Here is a 21,691-nt window from a genome sequence, read left to right on the forward strand (position 1 = left end):
TGTCAGATATATATATAAAAGAATGGCTGTGTGACCCCATTTTTGCCAATGACGTGTGAGTGGAAGGGTTCTCTTGCTTCTAAAAAGAGACACAATGAAGAGCTAGCTCCTCACTGTGTTTTTAGGAGTAAGGTATGTTTCATGCCTGGAGCTGTGGCAGCCATTTTGTGATCATGAAGTAGGCTATGCTAAGGAAAATATCCCTTGCACACACTTGAAAACATCCTTGAACTGCAGAACCACTGGACCCAGGAAACTGCCCTACCTCTGGATGGCTTGTTATTTGAGGTAACAAATGTTTGAAGCTTTAAGGGGAGGCTTTTTTGTTATTTGCAGTCAGAGGCTTCCTAATGGACAAGCTGGAGTGACTGCAGCTGCTCCCTTTAAGGAGTGTGGCTCTGGGTAACCCAACCACAGAGCTGTTCCAGCTCAGTGGGGTGAAGGTTAGGGCTAGGGTAGGATTCTCTGGGGCAGCAGAAGGCCACTATTTCTCTCATTCTTTCCCTGGATGCCTTTCATTTCTCTTCTGAGTGACCAAATATTGAAAGACAAGCACTCTCCCTGCCACCCCGCCTCACCCCTCGCTCCACCCCAGCTTCTGGCCCAGCACCTTTTATGTTCTTAAACAGGGCTGTTTTGTCCCTGCTCTGGCTAGATCTGGCTAGATCTGGCGCCAACTGTCCACTCCTCTCAACCCCTCCCCAGATCACTTCTCCTCACCTTACACAAACTTTGTTATGCAAAAGGCCCTGCTACTGTCCCAATTTCTAAAATCACAGCATCCAAAAAGCAAAATTCTTCCACTGCTTAAACCTAGCCACAGAGTTTGCATTTCCTGAAGACTTTTAAAAAGGTGGGCCCATGAATTATTTTTTAGTTAGCAGTTTTAAAACGGCTGTCTGCTCCTGGCAGAGGGGTCAGAGCTGCCTCAGCCTGGTCTCCTGTGCTGAGAGCCATGGCTGTGGCCATTCTTGACAGGTGCAGCTCTGAAAGCACTTGGGCGCTGGGGCCACCGCCCCCTCTTCACTGTCCAGGGCACCACTGTCACTGCGTCTCTACTTGGGGGCCTGAGGATTCCTGGGGCAGCGCGCTCAAGCCCCCTGGACCGCAGCTCCTTGACAGCAGGGAGCAGGCAGGTCTGCCTCCTGTGAACCCCAAGGGCGGGCACAGGTGTGTCTGTAATCGCCTCTCCTGCCCGCTCAGCTCACACGAGTCTTCCCTCCCTGACTGCAGCTGCTTGGGCAGGAGCTGGTCCCCAGACACAATCTGGGACAATCAGGGCCCTGGGAATTTTGAATCGGGGGCACAGACGAAGCTGGCTATGAGGAGGCCTTAGAGAGAGAATGAACGGATCAAAATAGCCTCTGCGGTGTCCTGAAGCCTGGCTGGATCTCTTGCCCTTGGATTTCACAAGGTTTCCTCTGGGTCTTCCCAGTAAACTGTCTGCACATCTTTAAGTGGATCACAATTTTTTTCAACCCAACAGTTACCGGCGATGCCAGGACACCCAGTGAAGATTTGTTCTGTACCCCTATGCTTGTCTGTTTCACCAGCATCCTTTTTAGGCCACACAAAACAGAGTGAATTAGAATTGCCTCCCATTTACTGAGACCTATGACGTCTCAGTCACCTGGGGGGGTAGTTCTTAAAAATGCAGATTCCTGGGCCCTGGCTCCAGGAATTCTGGGTCAGTAGGTGGGGGCAGGGCCAAGAATGCTGCATTTTGAGTAAGAAACAAGAGATTTTAGAACCACAGCTTGAGAGATGCTCATTTACTCTTCAAAGAAACTTCTAAGGCAGGTTGGTAGCCAGCCCCCATGACGGTCCCCAACGAGCCTTGCCTCTTGGGGGCCACACCCTTGTGTAGTCCCTTCCCTTACTGAATCATGGTAGGCCAGTGTAGCCAAGAGGATACTGTGGAAGCCACTGTGGCCCCTGCCTCGCTCACTCATAGCTGCCATGTCATGAGGACACTCAAGCAGCCCTGTGGAAAGGCCCTCTTGCCGAGGAACTGAAATGCCCAGCCAACAGCCAGCACCTGCTTGCCCACCATCCTAGTGCACCTTCTTGCAAGTGGATTCTCCAGCCCCAGAACAGTCTTCAGATGACCTCAGGCATGGCTGACAGCTTAACTGTAACCTCCCGAGAGACCCAGGAGCCAGAACCACCCAGGTAAGCCACTTTCAAATTCCTGACCCACAGAGACTGTGAGATAAATGTTTATTGTTTTAGGCCACTAAGTTTTGGGTCATTATGCAGTAACAGACAACAAATACAGGTAGATACTACTATGATCATGTCCATTTTACAGATAAGGAAACTGAGTCTCTAATAATAGAGAGTCAAACCCAAGCCAGGATGAGTTCAAAGCCATTGCTTTTAATAACTATATACCCTAAGGGGCTGGAGAAGGCCACAGACCATTAAAGAGATCAACTGTTTTATCCCTCTCATTGTTGGCCAAGGTCACTCAGTGGTCCCTGCTCATGCCCACTGCTCTGGAGTTTGGAGGGGTGGCTTCAGCTTCCTGGGTGCCTGTACAGCAACACACCTGTGCCTTGGCTATGGAGTTCTTGGCCCCAGTGGTCATTGGCCAATCAGCCAGGTGAGGTCTGACTTTTACATTCACCAGTAGGGGCTGGGAGGTGCGGCTCCTAATGTGAGGTGCTTAACTGGGAGGAAAAGGAGGGCAGGGGTGGGAAGCAAGGACCACAGAGGCCTGAGGTCATGGCCTGTGTTGGGAGTGGGCCCTGCCACTCTCCTCTCTCCCCAGGCAGATGGAACCTCCTACTTTCCTAGAAGTACAAGTCTGACCATAGCAACCCCCTGCCTCACCCTCCCCACCATGGCTCCCCAGTGCACTCAGGAGAAAGGTCTATTTCCCACCATGCCCCAGGGGGCTTCAGGATCTGACCCTTGTCCCTCTTCCTCCATCCACACCCTCCTCCGAACTCCACCCTCCTTTGCACTTGTTTCCTCACGCCCTTGTCCCTGTCCTCTGTCTTGCCAGCTATTCCTTCTGCCCTCTTTGTATGCTTCTCTTCTTACTCCTATTGTCATTCAGGTGTCCACGGAGATGCCCCCTCCACCAGGAAGCCTTCCTGGACCCCAAAACTCATGCTCTCAACCCTCATTGGTATTTCCGCCATCGAAGCACTGAGTACACAGCAGGTACTCAATCCATAAGTATTACCTGGACAAACAGTTGCCAAATCGCCCCCAGCTTGGCTCCCTGCTCTCCTCTGTTCCCCGATCTAAACCTGGGTATGCCTCCAAGGCCTTCCCTGCTATCTCATGCCTCTCTAGTCTCTCCACTCCCAGCTCTCCCATGGTCCCTAGTTCACAATACCACAATTCTGTGTTTTTGCTACATTTTCTACTCTAGACAGGCAGCGACTGCAGACACAATGTCGACACCAAAGCCAGTGGTCCAGATGGAGCTTTGGTGCCCAGAGCCCAGGGGGCACATACTTCTGCAGGTTCTTACGTGGTTTATGTGTGTCAGATGTGGCTTCCTCCTCCACTCCTGCCCCACCTACACCCTGGGGCCACATTCTGGGGATTTCAGACTCTGACCTTCTCTAGAGCTGCAAACCAAGGGTACAAAGGGCAAGTCCTTGGCTTGACTTCTTTCGAGTCCTTATAACTACCTTATAAGGAAGGTCCCATTATGATCATCCCCACTTTACAGCTCAGAAAACTGAGGCACAGAGAAGCTAGGCATTTGCTCAGGTCATATCTGTAGCTGGGGTTAAGACCAGGTGGTCTGGCTCCACACCCTGAGCTCTTGACTCTCATTCTGATTCTGAGCAAAGGCCAGGCCAACTGAAACGTCATCCTGAGTAGCTAGCTCAGGACCCCGAGGGCCCATGGGGGCTTGGCTCTTCCTCGCTACTGCCCTCCTCCCTGTGAGGGGTGCTCAGGCATCCCAGGTCGTCCTGCTGGGTTTGACTATCCTATATCCAATAGTTATCCTAACCAAGGGAGAGGTCATTAATCACAAGGACGTGCGGAAAAACCGGTGCTCAGAAGGTTTCCAAAGAGGAAAAGTCTGTCTCGGGATGCCACGCACCCTTGGCTCATGGGTGAGTAACGTTTAATGCCACTTCAGGAACCCTCTCGATACCATTAGTCAGGAAAAAAACAAACCTCTTGCAGCCTGATGCACAGAGAGACTCATGATCACGGGTCGAAAGAACCCAACCCCTGCTCATGAAAACAAGCAATACAGAGCCCTTAGGTGCCACAGTTTTAGGTGTTTAACATGCATGATTATTCCTGATAATGACCTTCTGAGTTGGCTGCTCTGATACCCCCATTTTTTAGATGTCGAATCCGAAGCTTTAGTTATACACTGGGAAGGGGGTAGGTGTTGGTCACCAGGAAGCCCCTCTTGGCATTTTCCCCTCAGGGGGATGGGGCCCCCATCACTCACACACTCCACTGACATGGGCACAGCTTGTAAAAATCAGCTGGTCTTGGGGTCATGGCCCCCAGTTTGGGGGGCAGGGTGTGAATCTTGGCTCCTTAGATCTAGACCAGCTTCCACCTGCTGCACTGAGTGGAAAGTGGATTCCAATCCTTACATCGTCCTCTGTTGGAGCCCAGAGCACAACCGCCAACCGAGATGTCCACAGGCCCGGGCAGGTGGCGCAGGCGCAGACTGAGACACACCACTGGCACGTGTCCTGACGGGGGTGGCCGCTGCTCAGTGGCTGCTGTCACACTGGAACTTGGGCCCAGTGTGGCCAGATCTTACTATTTGCAAGTGAAGCCAGTAACTGTGATTTTTACATGATATGCCCCCATATTTGAATGGTGGCAAATGAATAAAAAAAAAACAATTTTTAAATATAGCGCTTTGTAAAACACCTGAGGGCCAGCTCTGACCCCCGATTTGCACCCCCAGCTCCAGAACAAAGCAAGCAGGACACCCAGACATTATTATACAATTCTGTATTGACTGACGCGTTTATTACAGAACATGTTCCTTTCTTTTTTTTTTTTTTTTTTTTGAATTTAAACAAAGTTCATCAATCTCTCGTAGAAACAGTTTTGTGGGTTTTTGTTCTGTGTTTACCGTTATAGGACGCGAACCTGACAAAGTTGTTCACGGGCCTGCTAGCTTTAGGGACAATAGGATTTCCATGTTCAAAAGACTGTACTAAGTGCTTCATCAAATCCCATCACACAAAAGCCAGATGTAGTCCTCTAAGAATCGCAGTCTGCATGTAAGCCTGGATTTCAGGGTTGTGTGGGTTTCAACAGTAAAAAGTGGCATGTTCCCCCACGGTTGCCTTAATTGCGACAGGGCGGTGGTGGCTAAAAGGAGATGTTTCGTTTGTTCCAGATTTGATTGCTTTGAAAATTGGTCACTGTTTCCTATTGTCAAAATACAAAAATACCTTCATCTGGATAAAAATGTATACAGTGGAAAACTCTGCGATGCATAGCCTGGGTGTATGGAAAAGGAGGTTTTCCTGCAGGGTTTGCGTTGTTCTTCATCGGTTGGCGTGGAGACTGCAGCCTGGGCTGGGTGCATGAGAGCTGAGATTTCTGGAACGGCCCTCAGCTGTCTCCTTCTGGTCACTGGATTTTGCCGGCCTGGTTTCAAAATACTTGCTGCATCCTTGGAGCCCTCCCATCAGCCACCTCTCCCACTGGCATTGGGTTGGCACCGATTATGACCGCCTTTCATCGTCCTTCTGGACTCAGCTGGGAAGTCGCCCAATTCAGCCTTCCCACAGTTTGGAAAAGTAAAAGAAAACCAGGAGAGGTTCAATAACCAGTATGGTGGCCGGCCGTTCCATCCAAATTGGGAACTCTCCCCCTAGAAACCAGGATGATGGAGACGCTGGAGAAAGGGTTTCTCTGAGTTGGGGGGTTGAGTCTTTGTTCCCCAAAAGGTCATGTGTTAGAAGGCAGGAGGGTGGACTTGGAGATTATGGTGGTCATGCTGTGGTGAACTCAACCTTTTAGCTTTGTTCTGCATACACCTGGAGGGGCAGGTGCCTTCCAGAAACAGCACTAGGGTCAACATGAGAGAAGATGGTGACAAGGGGAGCTGGGGTCTCTAGTTTGATGAATCTACTTTTTGGTGCTGGGTGCTGAGCTGGGGGCTTGTGGGATGAACAATGCTGTTATTTTCTTAAAACATAAGGAGGGGAAGATGGCAGCTAGCCTCGCTCTGGAAAGCCAGTGGGGAAACTTCCTGCGCTGTGGCCACGATTCAGGTTGGGGAATGGGGTCACTCTGCGCCATACCCCGGTTTCCAAAGGATCCAGATGGATGAGATGGATGTCCAGCCTCGACGGCCCACGGGTTTCTGACTGGAGGGAGTGTAAGCAGTTTGTTTGGTTACATCTCGGATAGGATGGTCAGCCACAGCCCACATCTCTACAACATTTACAATGGCACGGGACATTCTGTGCTGTCAAGGTTGCAAAACAGACCACCAGAATGAAACACATCCTCAACGGCATCAGTGTTTTCATTTAGAGTCTTTTGGACTTTCTCTTTTCAGCACGGTTTCTGGAAGGACGGTAGCAACGCGCTGTGTCTCACAGACAGACGTGGAAAAAAAACCGCGGATCAAAGGTTATCTAAATTTTGGTCAGTCTTATAGTGTTTTGTGATGGCTTTGAACAATTGTCTTCTTTTAATCTCATCTAGTGGCAAAAACGACACAACTTCAGTGTATACTTCGCAACAGTTGTGACAGCGTCCTGATTTTATAACTCTCTGTAATATCAAAACAGCATTGGCTGGGAATAAATTCCAAAGGATCCTTTATTAAAATATCTAAAAGAGGTCTATAAATATTTATTTATTTTTCTAAAAGAGTTGTGAGTTTCCAGGTGAAACTGTGGCGCCACTTCGCTTCTGTCTCCTGTGGAGAGATCCGGGTGGAGAAGAGGGTGCTCCCTGGGGCCGGGGCTGCTGAAAAGAGGAGGCAGTGGCACCCGCCCCACCTGCTCACTCGCAGCTTCGCAGAACTAGGATTACAGCAAAATGTAGATGGCCTAAAGGTGCTGTCCACGTCGTGGTGGCAAAGCTCCTCCTTTCCTTACGGCGCCTCGGCTGGGAGAAAGGGGTGTGAGGGGGAGGGCGGCCGCCCAGGGCGCCCCCGCCTTTAGAACTCCCACTCCAGAGCCTCCTCCCGATTGGCAGCCCTCTCCAGCCGGTAGATGATGCTGTTCAGGTTGGCCATCTTCTCGTGCCGCCTCTGCAAGTTGGGGTTCACCTTGGCGCTGGGGTGCAAGGCCCCGGCCGTGTCGGCAGTGGGGCTGGCACTCGGCACTTTGGCGGGGGGGACACCGGGTGGGGAGGGGGAGATGGGAGCTGAGGAGGAGGGGACTGGGGACACAGACATCATGAGGCCCGGCGAGGAGGCAGCCGAGGGTGAGTTCAGTGACGCTTCTAGGCTGCAGCGTGAGGACTCCGAGGCCGACTTAAAACTTAGAGGGTCCGGGTGGAGCCGCTCCCCACCCTCGCTCTCCTGGGGGGGCTGCAGTGAGGGGCAGGCTGGGGTGGTCCCTCCGGGAAGGAGCAGGCCTGGGGCTGCTTTTGGGAGTCCGTCGTTACCCAGAGGGTCGGGATGCACCTCCGTGGAGGAACCCTGGCCTTTGTCCGGCTCCTCTGAATCCCGGAGCTGGCCGCCTGCCCCTTCCTCAGCAGTCTCCTCAGTCTGTTCCTCCTTAATCCTCACTTGAGCCTTGTCCTGGGGGGTCAGGGGTGTGATGCTCTCCTCGGGACCCTCCTGGAGCTTTAGTTCTTTCATGGTAGGTTTCTGGTCCTCAGCCTCAGAGTCAGGGCTCGGCAGGGTGGGGTCTGGGTGGGAGTGGCCTGGTGGCAGGATGCCAGGACCCCCACTGGGCTCGAGGTCTGGTTCCTCTTGGGTCCCTTCCACCAACATCTCCCGGCGCATCCGGGACCTGGGGCAGAGACGGCGGTGAGCAAGGGGCGAGATGTGGCCCCGGCTAACCCTGGGCTCAAATTACACAAGTGGCATTTGACCCCACCCACTTCCCTCGGGGGCTCACTAGGTACTAAGCTTCTTCACATCCAGCATCTTAGTAACTTCACAACCCCACAAGGTGAGAGCTATTATCATCCCCACTTCACAGAAGAGGAAACAAGGCTCAGAGTTGTTGAGTGACTTGCCCCAGGTCACACAGCCAGGACTTGAACTCAGGGCTGTTGGATTCCGAAGTTCACAATATGGACCTGTGCTGTCCAGACAGTAGCCACTGGTCACATGTGGTTCTCTCAGTAATAAAGTTTTTATATTGATTACATGTTGATATGGTTATATTTGTATGTATGGGTTAAATACAATATACTATTATAATTTAATGTTTCTTTTTATTAAAAACATGTGGCTATGTAGCTTTTATTGTATTTCTATTGGACAGCGCTGTTCTAGAGCATTTCTCAAAGTCAAACCCAGATCTAGTTTGTGGCAATAATTCCCTGCTTCTTTCCTGAAGGGACTCTCAGACATCAGTCCCTTCTGATGAGGCACATACAGTAACTTGTCTAGGTCAGCAAAGCACACAGAGACAGAGCCAGGACCGGAACCTGGTACCCTGAATTCTAGTCCAAAACCCATCCTCTCTTCACTTCAATGGGCTCCCTGCTGTTGGAGAGAACCTTAGTCTCATACACTGTGTTTTAGAGCAGGAAAAGCTAGGAATGGGTCTAACTCCATTAATTATTTTCCTGTATAGCATGAAGTCCAGAGAGGTCAAATCACTCGTTCAAGGTCACAGAGCAACAGGGCTTCCTCAGCATCTTCAAAGCTGTAGCCCTCTGCCCATTTATAGTAATAATATCATATATTATATTAATAACATAATAATAACGAAGTACATGTTTACAGATATACAACACTACCACTTATAAACTGTAATTATAAATACCATAATCATGGGAGCTTACCATGTATCAGGTGCTGGCCCAGCACTTTCTGCAGATTATTTCATTTATTTTTCATAATAAGCTTATGAGGGGGATGCTAGTCTCACTCCCACTGACAAAGGTGACAAGGCTCAGAGAGGCACAGGGAAAGCCATGGTCACACAGCCAGCAAGCCGTGCAGTTGGGCTCTGAACTCAGCCGTCCAGCTATACTCTCCTGCCTCCCTGCCCAGGTGGGGGGTGGGGCCCCATCCCAGGATCCTCAGCCTGGGGGAATATGAGGGGTGATCTGGCTCACTTCCCTCTCTTAGTCCCTAATCCCTCCACAAAGACAGCCTTGCTCACCTTCCAGGGGACTCTGCCATCTCCTTTAGTCCCCTTGAGAGGGAAGAGCTGCTGGGAACAGAGGGGAGTCCTAATTGTTTCCACTAAGGTGGGATTTGAGGGTGTTTTGTTTGTTTTTGTTTTAGTGGGGAAGTAATTAGGTTTACTCATTTATTTTAATGGAGGTACTGGGGATTGAACCCAAGACTTCACGTACGCTAAGCACACATTCTACCACTGAGCTATACCCTCCTCCCTGAGGGTGTTTTGGGATGGTGCAAGGCCTGAAGCTCTGTCATCAGAACTTCCAAACTGTAGATTAAGTATAAATATGAGACTAATAGTCATTCACACCATAGTAAAAATTAGCCACCCCACTTCCTCACTCCCAAGTCTACAGCAGTTTCCTCCTGGTAATTTTTTCTCAAAACATCCTACTGTTCACCTTTCCCAGAGCTCACTGTAGTTTGTAATGACACATTAATACGAGTACTCAGTCAACAGTGACCTCCCCTGCTGATGTGTAAAGGATGCAAGGACTTTGTCTTATTCTCTCTGGTGCCCGGCACAGAGCAGGTGAGCGATAATATTTACCAAATGAAGTAATGTATTCTCCCATACTTATAACTCCTTGAGAGTGGTTTCTTTTGGGAGGGGAATTCCATGCTCCTTCAAAGCCCAGCTCAAATACCCCCTCTTCTGTAGAATCTTCCCCAGGTAAAATTCCCTTTTCTCGTAGTCTGCTACTTCCTGTTTCACAGCTTTTATTATGCTGTAGTGAATGTATCTTGTTTGCGATGTTAAGCTCCCTAAGGGCAGGGATGATAGCCTTAAACCCCAGTATCTCCAGATCCTGGCTCCCTACGCATACATGGCAAATTTTGTTGAGTGAATATGTTGGGTAATAATGGAAGGCTCAGTTCCTGTGGGGAACAAGAGGGGAGAGAACACCCCCACATCCCACTGGGAGGAAGGACATAAGGCTTTAAGGACCTCTGTCATTTGTCGTTTGGCAGACTGAGCCAGAATAATAAGCAATATTTACAATGTGTTTATGCCTAAAGTTTTTCCTTGGATCCTCAGTTCAGCATTGTAGGGTAAGTATTAGGTTCCTTATCTGTAAAACAGGGATGAGACTCAGAGAGGTACAGTGGTTTGCCCAATAACACACAGCAAAGTGTGAACTCAGGTCTGTGGATGCCCAAGCCTGGGCTGTGGAGAGGGGATTTCAGGTGTTCCACCCTTCCAGGCTCCTCCTTCCTCTTCTCTCTTGGGGATCAAGAGACTCTCCTCTCTGGCACCACAGGGGCACCAGAGACATCACTTGCTCTAACTTGGTGGGGAGTGCCTCGGAGGATGGGCCTTGAAATCCCATCAAGTCATCCCCACAGGGCTCTCGGGAAGCCCCTCGCAGTCTCCTTGGGAATTGCTGGACCCAGTCAATGCCCTGCGCTGGCCCTGGGACTAAACCCCCAGGCAGCCCAGTTACTGCAGGTCAGATCCTCCTAGGACTAGGGACTGGTGAGCGGGGGAGGGAAGCTGCAAACAGGCGTCACCCACTCCGAGGCAGGTGGGGCCCGAGGGGCTGCCAGAGGGGTTTCCTTTGGCCTCGGGCACAGGAGAGGCCAAGAGCTCTATCGGGGCTCCGGCAAGTCTCAGTGGGTAGGCAGGGTTCCTCAGGCCTGTGCCCCAAACACCATTTCCTGACTCTTTACAGAGGCAGATGCAGAACAAGCTGAGTGAAAGCATAATAAAGATACTGTGTGCCTGGTCTTTTATGTAAGTCTGTCAGCCCCATCACATCCTCTGGACAATGCTATGAAGAAGATCCCATCTTGGTTCCCATTTTATAAGGTGGAAGACTGAGGCTCAGGGAGGTGAGGTCACTTGCCCAGGCCTCACAGCTGGAAATGGTGAAGCTGGGACTTACATTCAGGTTTGCCTGTGTTATGAATCTAAACACCTGTGCAATACGGTCTCCGCATCGCCCAGAGGCCACATTGGGCTCTTCCAGGCCCTGGGAAGCGGAAGTGGGTCTGGCTGAGACCTCTGCCCACCCGCCCAGCGGCCACTCCCCACCAGTGGGCCCACCTGTAGTTGTGGAACCAGTTGATGACGGTGTTGGTCTTGAGGTTGAGCTGGAAGGAGAGGAGCTCGATGGTCTGCTGGGAGGGGTAGGGCTCCAGCTGGTAGGCCTTCCTCAGCGCCTCCTTCTCCTCAGGGGCCAGCACCACTCGGGGCTTCTTGATTTGCAGGAGGCTGAGATCCTGGGGCTGCAGGCAAGGGCTGGGGCACTCGGAGCGGGTGGCTGGAGACTCACTGTCTGAGCCGGTGCTGATGAGGCCGTACCTGCGCTTCAGGTAGGCTGAGGCGGGCGGGGCAGGGAGGGGGGAGGGCTGAGAGGGGCCGACCAGAGGCCCATCGCTACCCGAGCTGAATGGAGCGTCAGCCAGCCGTCCTCAGAGCCCTTCCAGCCCCAAACCTAAGGCCCCCTGCCCAGTCTCAGCCTTTTCTCCCTCCTCGCTCTCCTTCCACTTCCTCCTGATCCTGCGGCCGAGACGCCGGCCTACCCACACCTGCCCCCGTGTCTGGTCATTAGCAACCTAAGTGTTAACACCTGTAGAGGGTTTAGCAGGGTGCCTCGCCTCAGATAGGAAGTGCTTGCAGAAGGCTGCTCTGTGGCATTCTCTTGATTGCCAGAAGTGTCCTTGAATTTCACTAGTTTTACTGCGGGTGGGGGCAGGACATTAATTTTCAACAAACACAGTAATTGCATGATGCATCTCAGTTTCAAATCATCAAAAGGTGGGGGGGAAAAGCCCACCTCACTCAGAATGGAGGAAGGAAGGTATTAGGGTCTCCTTTAATCCTCACGGCAATGCCCTGATTGAGATGCTACAACTCTTTCTTTCAGATGAAGGAGGAAGCAGCAAACAGAGGGGAAGTAACTTGCCCAAGGTCACACAGCCTGGGAGCAGCAGGTCAAGTTCTTAGCTGTCTGACGCCAACAGCCCAGCCCTGGCCCGGCCCCACGTGCCCCTTACTGCCTGGCTTGACTCTGGACCCTCATCATGAACTTTCTTGGTGCCCTGGATGACAACTTTTCAACTTGTATCTTATCTCCCAGCTGGACCCTGAGAGCTTTTTAAGACCCAGGAATCCTCTACGCACAGCATGAGGCTAGGTGGGCACAAAGCAGGTGCTGAAGGCCGGCTCTTTTTTTCAGGGATATAAAGTATTAGACAATGTGACAATCTGCAGTTCCTTGTCCACTCCCACGGTGGGGGATTCTTGCTGGGTCAGTTCTGTGCTTTGCTGTGTAGAATCTGGGTAATGGGCAAAGGCGGTTCACCCGAGAGGGAGCTGATGCAGAGGACGGAGGCATCAGTGCGAGAGAACGTTTTGAGGAATGTATAGTTGTGGCTGCAAGACTTGGGAGTAGCTCTGAGTGTGTGAAGGGATGCTGAGAGAGATGGGGTATTGGAATTTTCAGGCGAGAAGCAGTAAATATTTTAATGGCTTTCAGCTCTATTCTGTGGGATGGCTATGACTGGACCCCGGGGCCCCTGGTTTATTTGTGTTACAACCAGATATGGTTCCAATGGGAAGACTCGAGGCCAGACCCAGAGTACCCAGTGCTCACCTTTCTTCTCCAGCTTCTTCATGTCCCTCAGCTTCTCCACATTGTGGGGGTCACTGAGCCACAGCTGCATGCGCACGAAGGGCTCCCGCCCCTTCAGGCTTAGCTTGTGCCAGGGTTTGGGCCTGGACAGCAGGTCAGACACGGAGCCCTGCGTCAGCCCCAGGATGCTCTCCCCAAACAGCCGCTGCCCTGGGGACACGGAAGAGGGCAACCTGTTACCCCAGGCTGGGCAGGGGTGCTCCCAGGAGAGACAGAAAAGGGGCCAGAGACAGGGGAGAGCTCGGGGAAGGTCTCCACTAACTCAGAAGGGAGAACCAGACACACAGGGGAAACCCAACCCCAGTGTGATTCTGGGGGAGACCTTTCAGCAAAATATGAGATGTGGGGGGCAGACAGAAACCAAAAATGCTTTTGTAACTGAGATGTTCTTCACTCCCAGGGGATCCCTGAAGTTACCTGCAAACTTCATGCGTACAAATTAGTATCACCTTGTCAGAGAGTAATTTGACAGATTCTATGAAAATTTCAATGTGCATATCCTCTGACCCAGCAGGTCTGCTGCCTGGGGTTTACCTTCCAGTTGTACTTCCCCAAGGGCACAAAGATGCGTATGGATGTTGTTTCAGACGCAGCAGGAAATTGGGAACAAGCAAAATGCTCAACAGTTGGGTAAAAAATGTGGGGCATTCATGGCCTGAAACACTTTGCAAGTGACAAAGAATGCAGGCGGTCTACTCATTCTAATGTGGAAGAGTGTCGGCAAAAGTGTTCATTTTTAAAATGCAAGATGAAGGATAGCATACATGTAATTTCATCTACTTAGAAAAAAAAAGAAGAAACTAGATGTGCATATATTCTTGTATGTGTTCAGAAAGTGTCAAAGATGCAGAAAAACTATGGAGGGTGCCTGGATGGTGGGGGGATTTTGTTTATTTAAATTTTAACCTGTGTTTTTTTCTGTATTGTTTGATATTTTTAAATAATGATACCTTATTTTTATAATAGAAATTGTAGGGAAAAGTTGGAGTTTGTGTGCATCCCTCTGGGCGGGGGGTTTGACTTGCATCTGAGACTTGGGGGAGTTTGTGACTCAGAAAATTAAAGAATCCAGATTTCTCCTCTGTGCCCCCAGCACTGGATCAGGATTGTGCTCAAGTCTCACTGTTACTGGGATTCTCTCAGTCCTCCTAGAAGGAAGTTTTGAAAGCTGTGGGCTAAGGATTTCAGGTCTTGTCAGACCAATATTCACCTCCCTTTTGTCCCACTGAGACACCCAGGTCAGAGTCAGATGCCTCCCAGAGGGTCCTGGATGCCCCGGGGCTGACCGGCACCTGCAGGCTGGACCCCAGTGCCTGGGATCTCGCTGCGGGCACTTTCCTCAAGGCAATAGGAGCCAACCAGGATGGGAGGCAGCATCCCTGATTCCCACCACCCTGTACCTAGGTTGTTGTCTGTGAGGACCTCTTTGACCCTCTTGGTGATGGAGTATGTGTCCAGCTCGGGGGACATGGCCACAATCTCCTGGATGCCCCCTGTGGTCTGGCTGCCCGAGTATATCTTTCCACCCAGTGAAGAGCTGGGGCGTCCCTCTGGCTGCTGGTTCTCCTTGCTGCTCTCCAGTGCCAGGCTCAAGGGCTCTTGCGAGCTCTTCTCCGGTGCCTCCGTGGGGCTAGGGGGTGGGGATGGCGAGGACCTCGGTTCTGTGGGACTGGCTGTGGGCCACAAGGAGACAGAGAAGGCAGTTACTGCAATCTGACATAGACATACATGGTTTGGGCAGGCTTGTCGGTTAGAGCCAAGAGCTGGCAACAACCCATTTTGCAACCACCACAGGATTATCTCAGGCAGGGACCCCCTGGATGTGAACGCTAGCAGATCAAAGTTAGATGAGGACTAGGATTTACATAGTTCCAAAATATCTCCCCACAAGATACTTAGTAATTACAAAGGGAAAAGTAGTAACTTTATAGCACAGCCACCTGGTAGACACCACCTTAACCAAATGATCAAAGTTAACATCACCAGTCACAGGACAAATCAACAGCTGGTGCCTCCTGATACAATGTACCAAGAAGGAAGCAGCATCACTTCTGTGACAGTCCTGCCCATAGTGCACAGCACAGCCTGCATCTAACCACGAGGAAGCAACAGACAAAGCTGAACTGAGCCAGTCTACAACGTAGCTGCTTCTAAGTCTTCAAAAATATCAAAACTGAAAAACAAAGAGAGGAAGAAGAATTGTCCAAATTGAAAGACACTAAAGAGACATGACTAAATACAAGTGATCCTGAATACGATCCCGGACAGGCAAAGATAAAATTATACAAAGGTGATTATTGGGACAACAGAGGAAACCTGGGTATAGATGGTCTGTTACATAACAGCACCGTATCATTGTAAAATTTCTCGTTTTGGGGAAACATTGGAGTATTTAGGGGCAAAGGAACGTGATGTCTTCAACTAATTTCTCAAATGGTCAAGAGAGAAAGAGCACAGATGTGGCAAAATTAGCAGCTGGTGAACCTGTGTGTAGGGTATAGGGAGTTGGCTTCTATTATTTCAACTCTTTAGTAAATTAGAAATTACATCAAAATTAAAAGTTAAGAAAAGAAAAAAAGAAGTTGGCAATGATCTTACAAGTCCAATTGCCAGAGATTAGCTAAATAAAATATGGTTAGTCCCTGCAGCAGTTAAAAATAATATAATGAAAAGACGTCCACGCGAGATGAGTAAGTCCTGGGGAGCTAATGGGCAGCGTGGTGACGGCAGTTAACGGTCCTGTATGATGTACTTGACACTGCTGTGACAACAACAAAATGGTGACTATGTGAGGGAAAGGATGTGCTAACACTACTGACGTAAACATTTTGCAACATATGCATGTATCAAACCGTCACGTTGTACACCTCGAACTTACATAGTGTTCTACGTCAAATGCATCTCAATACAGCTGAGAAAAGAAAAACAGGAAGATATCCACAGTACAAGGGCACATTAAAAAAGTGAGTTTTAAAACCATGTTTTTCATTTGCCGAGAGACATTTTGTGTGAATATATATTAGAAAACCACTTAGAAGATATCCTGGGTGGGATGACTTTGCCGAACCTCAGCTCTGGAATCTATTAAATGGGGGCATAAAACATGTAGGGCTACACTTGCAATCACCCTACTCAGGGCCTTCGAGAGGACGTCATGAGATAACTAGGGTCACTTCCTGAGGAATGAGTTCCCCACCGGACATTCCAGCATGCGCTGAGCCTCCTGACAATCCAGGAAGGGCAGGCGCCCCTAAAGGGTGGGGAGCGTGGTGGAAGGTCTATGGATCTCAGTGCTGGTCCATAAGGTGCCTTCCAGAAAAGTAGAAAAAGGTGCCTCTTCCTCAAGGCATTTAACTGGTACCTGATGGAAATTTGTTAAGATAAACATAAAAATGTATGATAAGTAGGAAGTAAAAGGAGCCCCAAACTGTCCTGCAGTGGCTTTGATTCCAGAAGACATTCTGAGCCTCTCTCTGCTCTAGATGGGTTCTTCTGTCCCTGTGGACAGAAAGTGGATCACTCTGATCAGACCACTCTCATGTTCCAGAACCTTCAATGGCTCCCCACTGCCCCCTGCATAAGAAACGTCTACTTCCTTGTCCTGGTGTTAAGGATTCTGGATTCTCTTTTCCCCACCCACCTCACAGACTTGGAGCTACTCACAGTCCCCCTAGTCACCCGACTCCCCATAAACCTCCTAGGCTCTTCTAAACCCATATGCCTTTATTCAAGCTGATCTTCCCACTCTGAATGCCTTCCCCTTAACCTTGAACTCCTATGCATCCTTCAAGACTCAGTCCCAAATGCCCCTTCACTGAGGTGCATGCCTAATAGCACCTTGACTGCACACTGTCACACTTCCTATAATTTTCTACTTGTGCCAGATCTCTTCCTAACTGAATACAACAATGATGATGATGACAATGATGGTAATAACTCATGAAGCTTCCTTTTACTGAGCACTTACTACGTGCCCTGGACAGCGCTACATGTTTTACACCCACGATGTCAAGTCACCCTTGTAACACCCCTAGGAGGTAGGTATGATGGCATCCCATTTTACAGATGAGGAAACTGAGGCTCAGAGAGGTTTAGGCAATATGTCCAAGATCACACAGTAGCTAGTGGCAAAACCAGGACTTGAGCTCAGATCTGCTTACCCTCAACATAGTCCTCTCATCCACCAACTAACAGCCCCCAGACAACAGGACCAATGTTAGTCTTAGAGCCTGGGGAAGCAGGACATGCTGCTGGGTGAATAAATTTTGGCCAGGGCCCCCAATTACCCCTAAAGATGCAATGTGAAACCTCAGCGTTCTGGGCAGAGGCATCACAGTGTGGCAGGCAGCCCACGTCTGGGGTCATGAGGACTGTACCCACCCCCACCGTTGGCTGAGCCTGGCCATCCAGGTGGCCTCTGTGCGATGCTAGAGCTGACATGGACATGTCCCCTGTAACTGTTACCAGCAGAGATGAAAACCTGGTAGGGAAGGGCCAGCCTGAGACAGTGAGAGACTGCTTCAAGTGTCAAGCTACTGTCGGCAGGGGAGAGGGCTGTGCCCAGCTGGAGAATGGAGTGTTTTCAACGGCATCTGCCTCCTGGAAAGCCACCTGTTCCCACGTCCCTACCCAGGGGGCTGGATTTCCAGCCAGAGATGCAGTGGGATGAGGAGAAGGAAATAAATCCAGACGATGCACCTGAAGCAGCAGCCCCGACCCACCCCCTCCAGGGAGAACGCGCTGACTTCAAGGACCATTTCTGACAAAATGACTGAAAGATTCAGAAATCAACTCTCTCAGGAGGAACACACCAATTATAAAGGGCTGGGAGGTTGGATGGGAACAGTCAGATTGGCTGGGACTGTGTCCCCTTGCCTGGGGTGGGGCTTTATTGGGGGCACTGGACAGGGTGTGGGCAGGGAACTAGGGGAGAAAGGGGGAGCACGGGGTGACCAACTGGTTTGCCTGGAGCATTCCTGGTTGTGGTATAGAAAGTCCCAAGTCCTGGGCAACTGGATGGCTGGTCATGATAAAGAGACAGTGAGGGAGAGACACAAGGAGGGAGAGGGAGAGACAGGGAGAGAGGCAGTGAGGGACGCACAGGGAGCAGAGGTTGAAGGTGACAGTGAGAGAGGGAGCTGGAGAGAGACAAGAGGGTGGGGAGAACAAGAGACAATGACGGGGGAGGGAATGGAGGGAAGACAGAGCTCTAGAGAATTCTGAGAAGCCTCAGACAGAAGTTCCTGGACACTGATGTCAACTACTGTGGGCATCGCGAACAGGGCTGGTTAATGAACCCGGGGTCTGGGGCAGGCAGCGAGCACAGGGGAAGGCATGCTTTAGAATCCTCTCCTGGCATCTGGCTCACCCCCAATTCCCTAAGGCTCCAGCACCAGTCCCTGCCCAGCAGCCTGGTGTTGGGGGGCTATGGACAAAATGGGGGCTGGCACAGGTCCAGACCCACCTCCATGGTAGGACCTCATGGGCAACGGGTCACCCTCTTGCCTCTAGGCTGAGGATGTGCAGGCGTGGGGGCCTTGGTTGGCTCCGTCACCACCTATCCCTGGGGCCAGCAGCTGGCACTCACATCTCTGCTCCCAGGAACCTGAGTCCTGGCTTCCTGGTCTGCAGGTGAGCAGAGAACAAGGTGCTCACCCTCCTCTGCACTCACCTCCCAAACTGTGTATGATCCTCCCTCCCTGCCTTTCCTTGTGCAGGCTCTTCCACCAGAACACCATTTTCATGGTCTTTGCCTAACTCTATCCCTACCTCAAATCCTTCTACAAGCAAGAGATTTTTTCAAAAACCAGAACAATTAGACATTGGGGAAATGCCAATATAAATTATGAGGTACCACTTCACACCCACTAGGATGGCGAAAGTCAAAGATGGAAAACAGCAAGTGTTGCCAAGGACGTGGAGGAATAGGAAGCAGCAGACATTGCTGCTGGAATGTAAAACGCTGCAATCGCTCTGCGAAAACAGTTTGGAAATTCCTCAATAAGCTAAACACAGAATCACCATATGACCCAGGAATTCCAATTCCTCTCTAGCCAAAGGAATTGAAAACTGGTGTTCAAAAACATCTCCATGAATAGCAGCATTATTCACAATAGCCAAAAAGTGGCTTAGCCCTCCAGTGGAATATTATTTAGCCATAAAAAGGAATGAAATTCTGACACATGCCACAACATAGAAGAATATTCAACATATCATGCCAAGTAAAAAAAAAAAGCCAGACACAAAATACCGCATATTATCTTGATTCTATTGACATGAAAAGCCAGGAACAGGTAACTCCACAGAGTCAGAAAGCAGACTGGTTGCGAGGGGCTTTAGGGGAGGAAAGAGTGGGAGTGGCTGCTGAATGGGCATGGGGTTTCCTTCAGGGGTGGTGAAAATGCTCTGGAGTTAGACAGAGGTGATGGTTGCACAACACTGTGAATGTACTAAATGCTGCTGAGATGTATACATTAAAAAAATGGCTAAAGTGGTAAATTTTGTTTGTGAATTTTACCACAATGAAAAAAAAATTAGTTAAAATGCAACACAAGACTACACCAAAAAGGAAAAGGATTTGGGACCCTTTCACAAGCATGGGCCCTGTGGTGGGCATCTGAGGAGGCAGGGATCTAATGGCTGACAATCTTGTGTTCTAATCCTGGCTCTGCCACTGACTGGCCAGTGACCTTGGGCAAGTCGCTGTGCTATTCAGACCCTCGATCTCTTCTTTTATAAAACTGAAGGACATGAAGATTGAAGAAGAAAGCACTGCAGATGGTTAGCACTGTGTGTGACAAATGACCACCGTCATTACAATGGTTGCACTAGTCCTCAATTATAAAACAGAAAGTATTTCAAAGCTATAGAAATATACAGAAAGTACAAGTCCTCCCTCCCTTCCCTGGGCCCATCACCGTAACAGATGTGAACACTGCTCCATTTGCTGCCACTCTCCCTGTTTGTTTTAAAGTAAAAAGGATCAGAGACAGCCAGAGCCCACCCCCCCACCCTGCCCCTGCCCAGTCTCTTCCTGGCCCCTCCCTCCTGGAGAGCCCCTCTCCCGGGCAGGTGGGTGCGGGCTGCTTTTTCCACATCTGTCTATGGTCGTTAACGTCCAGAACAAGCACCATCACTGGGATGTAAGCTTTAGTTCCTGACATTCTGTTTCAGGTCATGTTCCCGAGGATACCTGTCGATCTGGTTCATTTCTGTGAACCTGGGATATGGTTTTGTTCTGTCGACTGATCCCCACTTTCCAGATGGACAAACTGGCAGAGCTGAGGTCCTCGGACTTGGAGTCTGGCCTCTCCTTGTCTTTGTCTTTCTCTGGTCTCAGCAGGCAGATCAGATGTCCTGTCCTGGCCACCATGCCCTCTCATGGGTGGTACCTCACCAGGGCCCTTATGGATCTGCCCACTGGTTGTCATGGGTGAGGGAGCTTGGGTTCCATGGAGTGTCCCCCCTTACCCCAGGGATCCCCCCTCCCCACTTTCTGTGAACTTGGGTAACTCTCTGAGCCTCAGTTTCCTTTTCCAGGAAAAGTTCAGACTCCACCCTGACAGTGCATCATTAAATGGATGGATAACAGCTGCCCAAGGCCCTGTGCTAAGAAGGATTTTGAGGCTACCTGTTGGATCATTGGGAAAAAGAGATCGATCAGCAGATTCCTGATGGGAGTGGCAGGGTGGGACTCCCCATGCAGAGCATTTTCTCCACTGCTCTAGGCACCTCGGCGCTACCTAGAGGTTTAAAACCAGTGACAGACATGTCTGGTTGAAGGAAGGATGAATGGGGAGCAGGGACACCAACTAGGAGCAAACTTCCAGGGCAGCAACAGTGGTGGCCGGGGCAGTGGGGACTGAGCAGGGCAGACCTGGGCAGTAAGGCCATTGCACAGACTGGAAGAGCGAGGGCTCTCCGCAGCTCTGGGGCCCCGTCTGCACTCACCCTGGGAGGCACTGGGCTGCTGGCCGATGGCCTGGCCAAGCTGGTCCGAGAGCCACAGCTGCATGCGGATGAAGGGCTCCCGCCCCTTCTGCGTCAGCTTGCTCCACGGCTTCGGCCGGGACAGCATGTCACTCACGCTGCCCTGGGACAGGCCAAGCACCTGGGGATGGAGAGGGCAGGAAGGGTGGGTCACCAGGTCCCTGGGACCCTGGCTGTCCTGTCCACCACTAACCCCAGGACCCTTAAGGCCACTGTTCACTCTTGCTACCTGAGAGGCCAGGGCTACCTTCAATTGTCCTTCATGCCCCAAGTGCCTGCTGTGTGCCTGTACTGTGCTCCCCACCTGCAGTGCTCTTCCTGATTTTCCTATGTGTAAAAATCCTACCTGGACTCTAAGACCCCTTAAGTGTCCCCTCCTCCAGGAAGCCTTCCTGTGTCTCCCATTCAGGTCACTTCTCCCTTCTCTGAGCTTATGACTTAATGCTCATTACAGGCAGAGGTGATGTTAAAAACTACCTAACGACTGGTACCAACTAATCAGTAGGCACCCCCCCCAACCATTGCCCCCATCAAGCTGGGCTGAGTCTTAACCAGCCAGTGGCTGGACCATGGGAGGGAAGGAAGGTCCCAGAAGAGGGTGGGTAGGTAGCTATTTCCTAAAGAGATGGAAGCATTTCACTGCTTTAACAACCACAGAACTGAATGCCAGCCTTGCCCGTGGCCCCCTTCCTACAGCCTAGGGATAGCTAGACACAGGGATAGTCGGAAAGAGGGATTTGGGGGTCATGCAGACCTGGGTCTGAATTGTGTTTCTGCC

The 21,691-nt window shown here is 50.6% G+C and overlaps 1 protein-coding gene across 1 annotated transcript in view; it reads right to left on the bottom strand.

Moving 5' to 3' along the window:
* Window positions 1-4,871: 4,871 nt before the first annotated feature.
* The window catches only part of CUX2 (cut like homeobox 2), a 98,816-nt gene continuing 81,996 nt past the window's right edge, over window positions 4,872-21,691 (bottom strand). The window contains exons 17-21 of the mRNA XM_031442714.2: window positions 20,875-21,034; window positions 14,325-14,597; window positions 12,886-13,074; window positions 11,334-11,607; window positions 4,872-7,934 (exon numbers count right to left, since the gene is read on the bottom strand). Of these exons, the coding sequence (XP_031298574.2) occupies window positions 7,133-7,934; window positions 11,334-11,607; window positions 12,886-13,074; window positions 14,325-14,597; window positions 20,875-21,034 (1,698 nt within the window). The 3' untranslated portion in view covers window positions 4,872-7,132. The remainder of the gene's footprint in view (window positions 7,935-11,333; window positions 11,608-12,885; window positions 13,075-14,324; window positions 14,598-20,874; window positions 21,035-21,691) is intronic.

Source organism: Camelus dromedarius, chromosome 31 (assembly GCF_036321535.1).
Source record: "Camelus dromedarius isolate mCamDro1 chromosome 31, mCamDro1.pat, whole genome shotgun sequence".
Taxonomy (NCBI): domain Eukaryota; kingdom Metazoa; phylum Chordata; class Mammalia; order Artiodactyla; family Camelidae; genus Camelus; species Camelus dromedarius.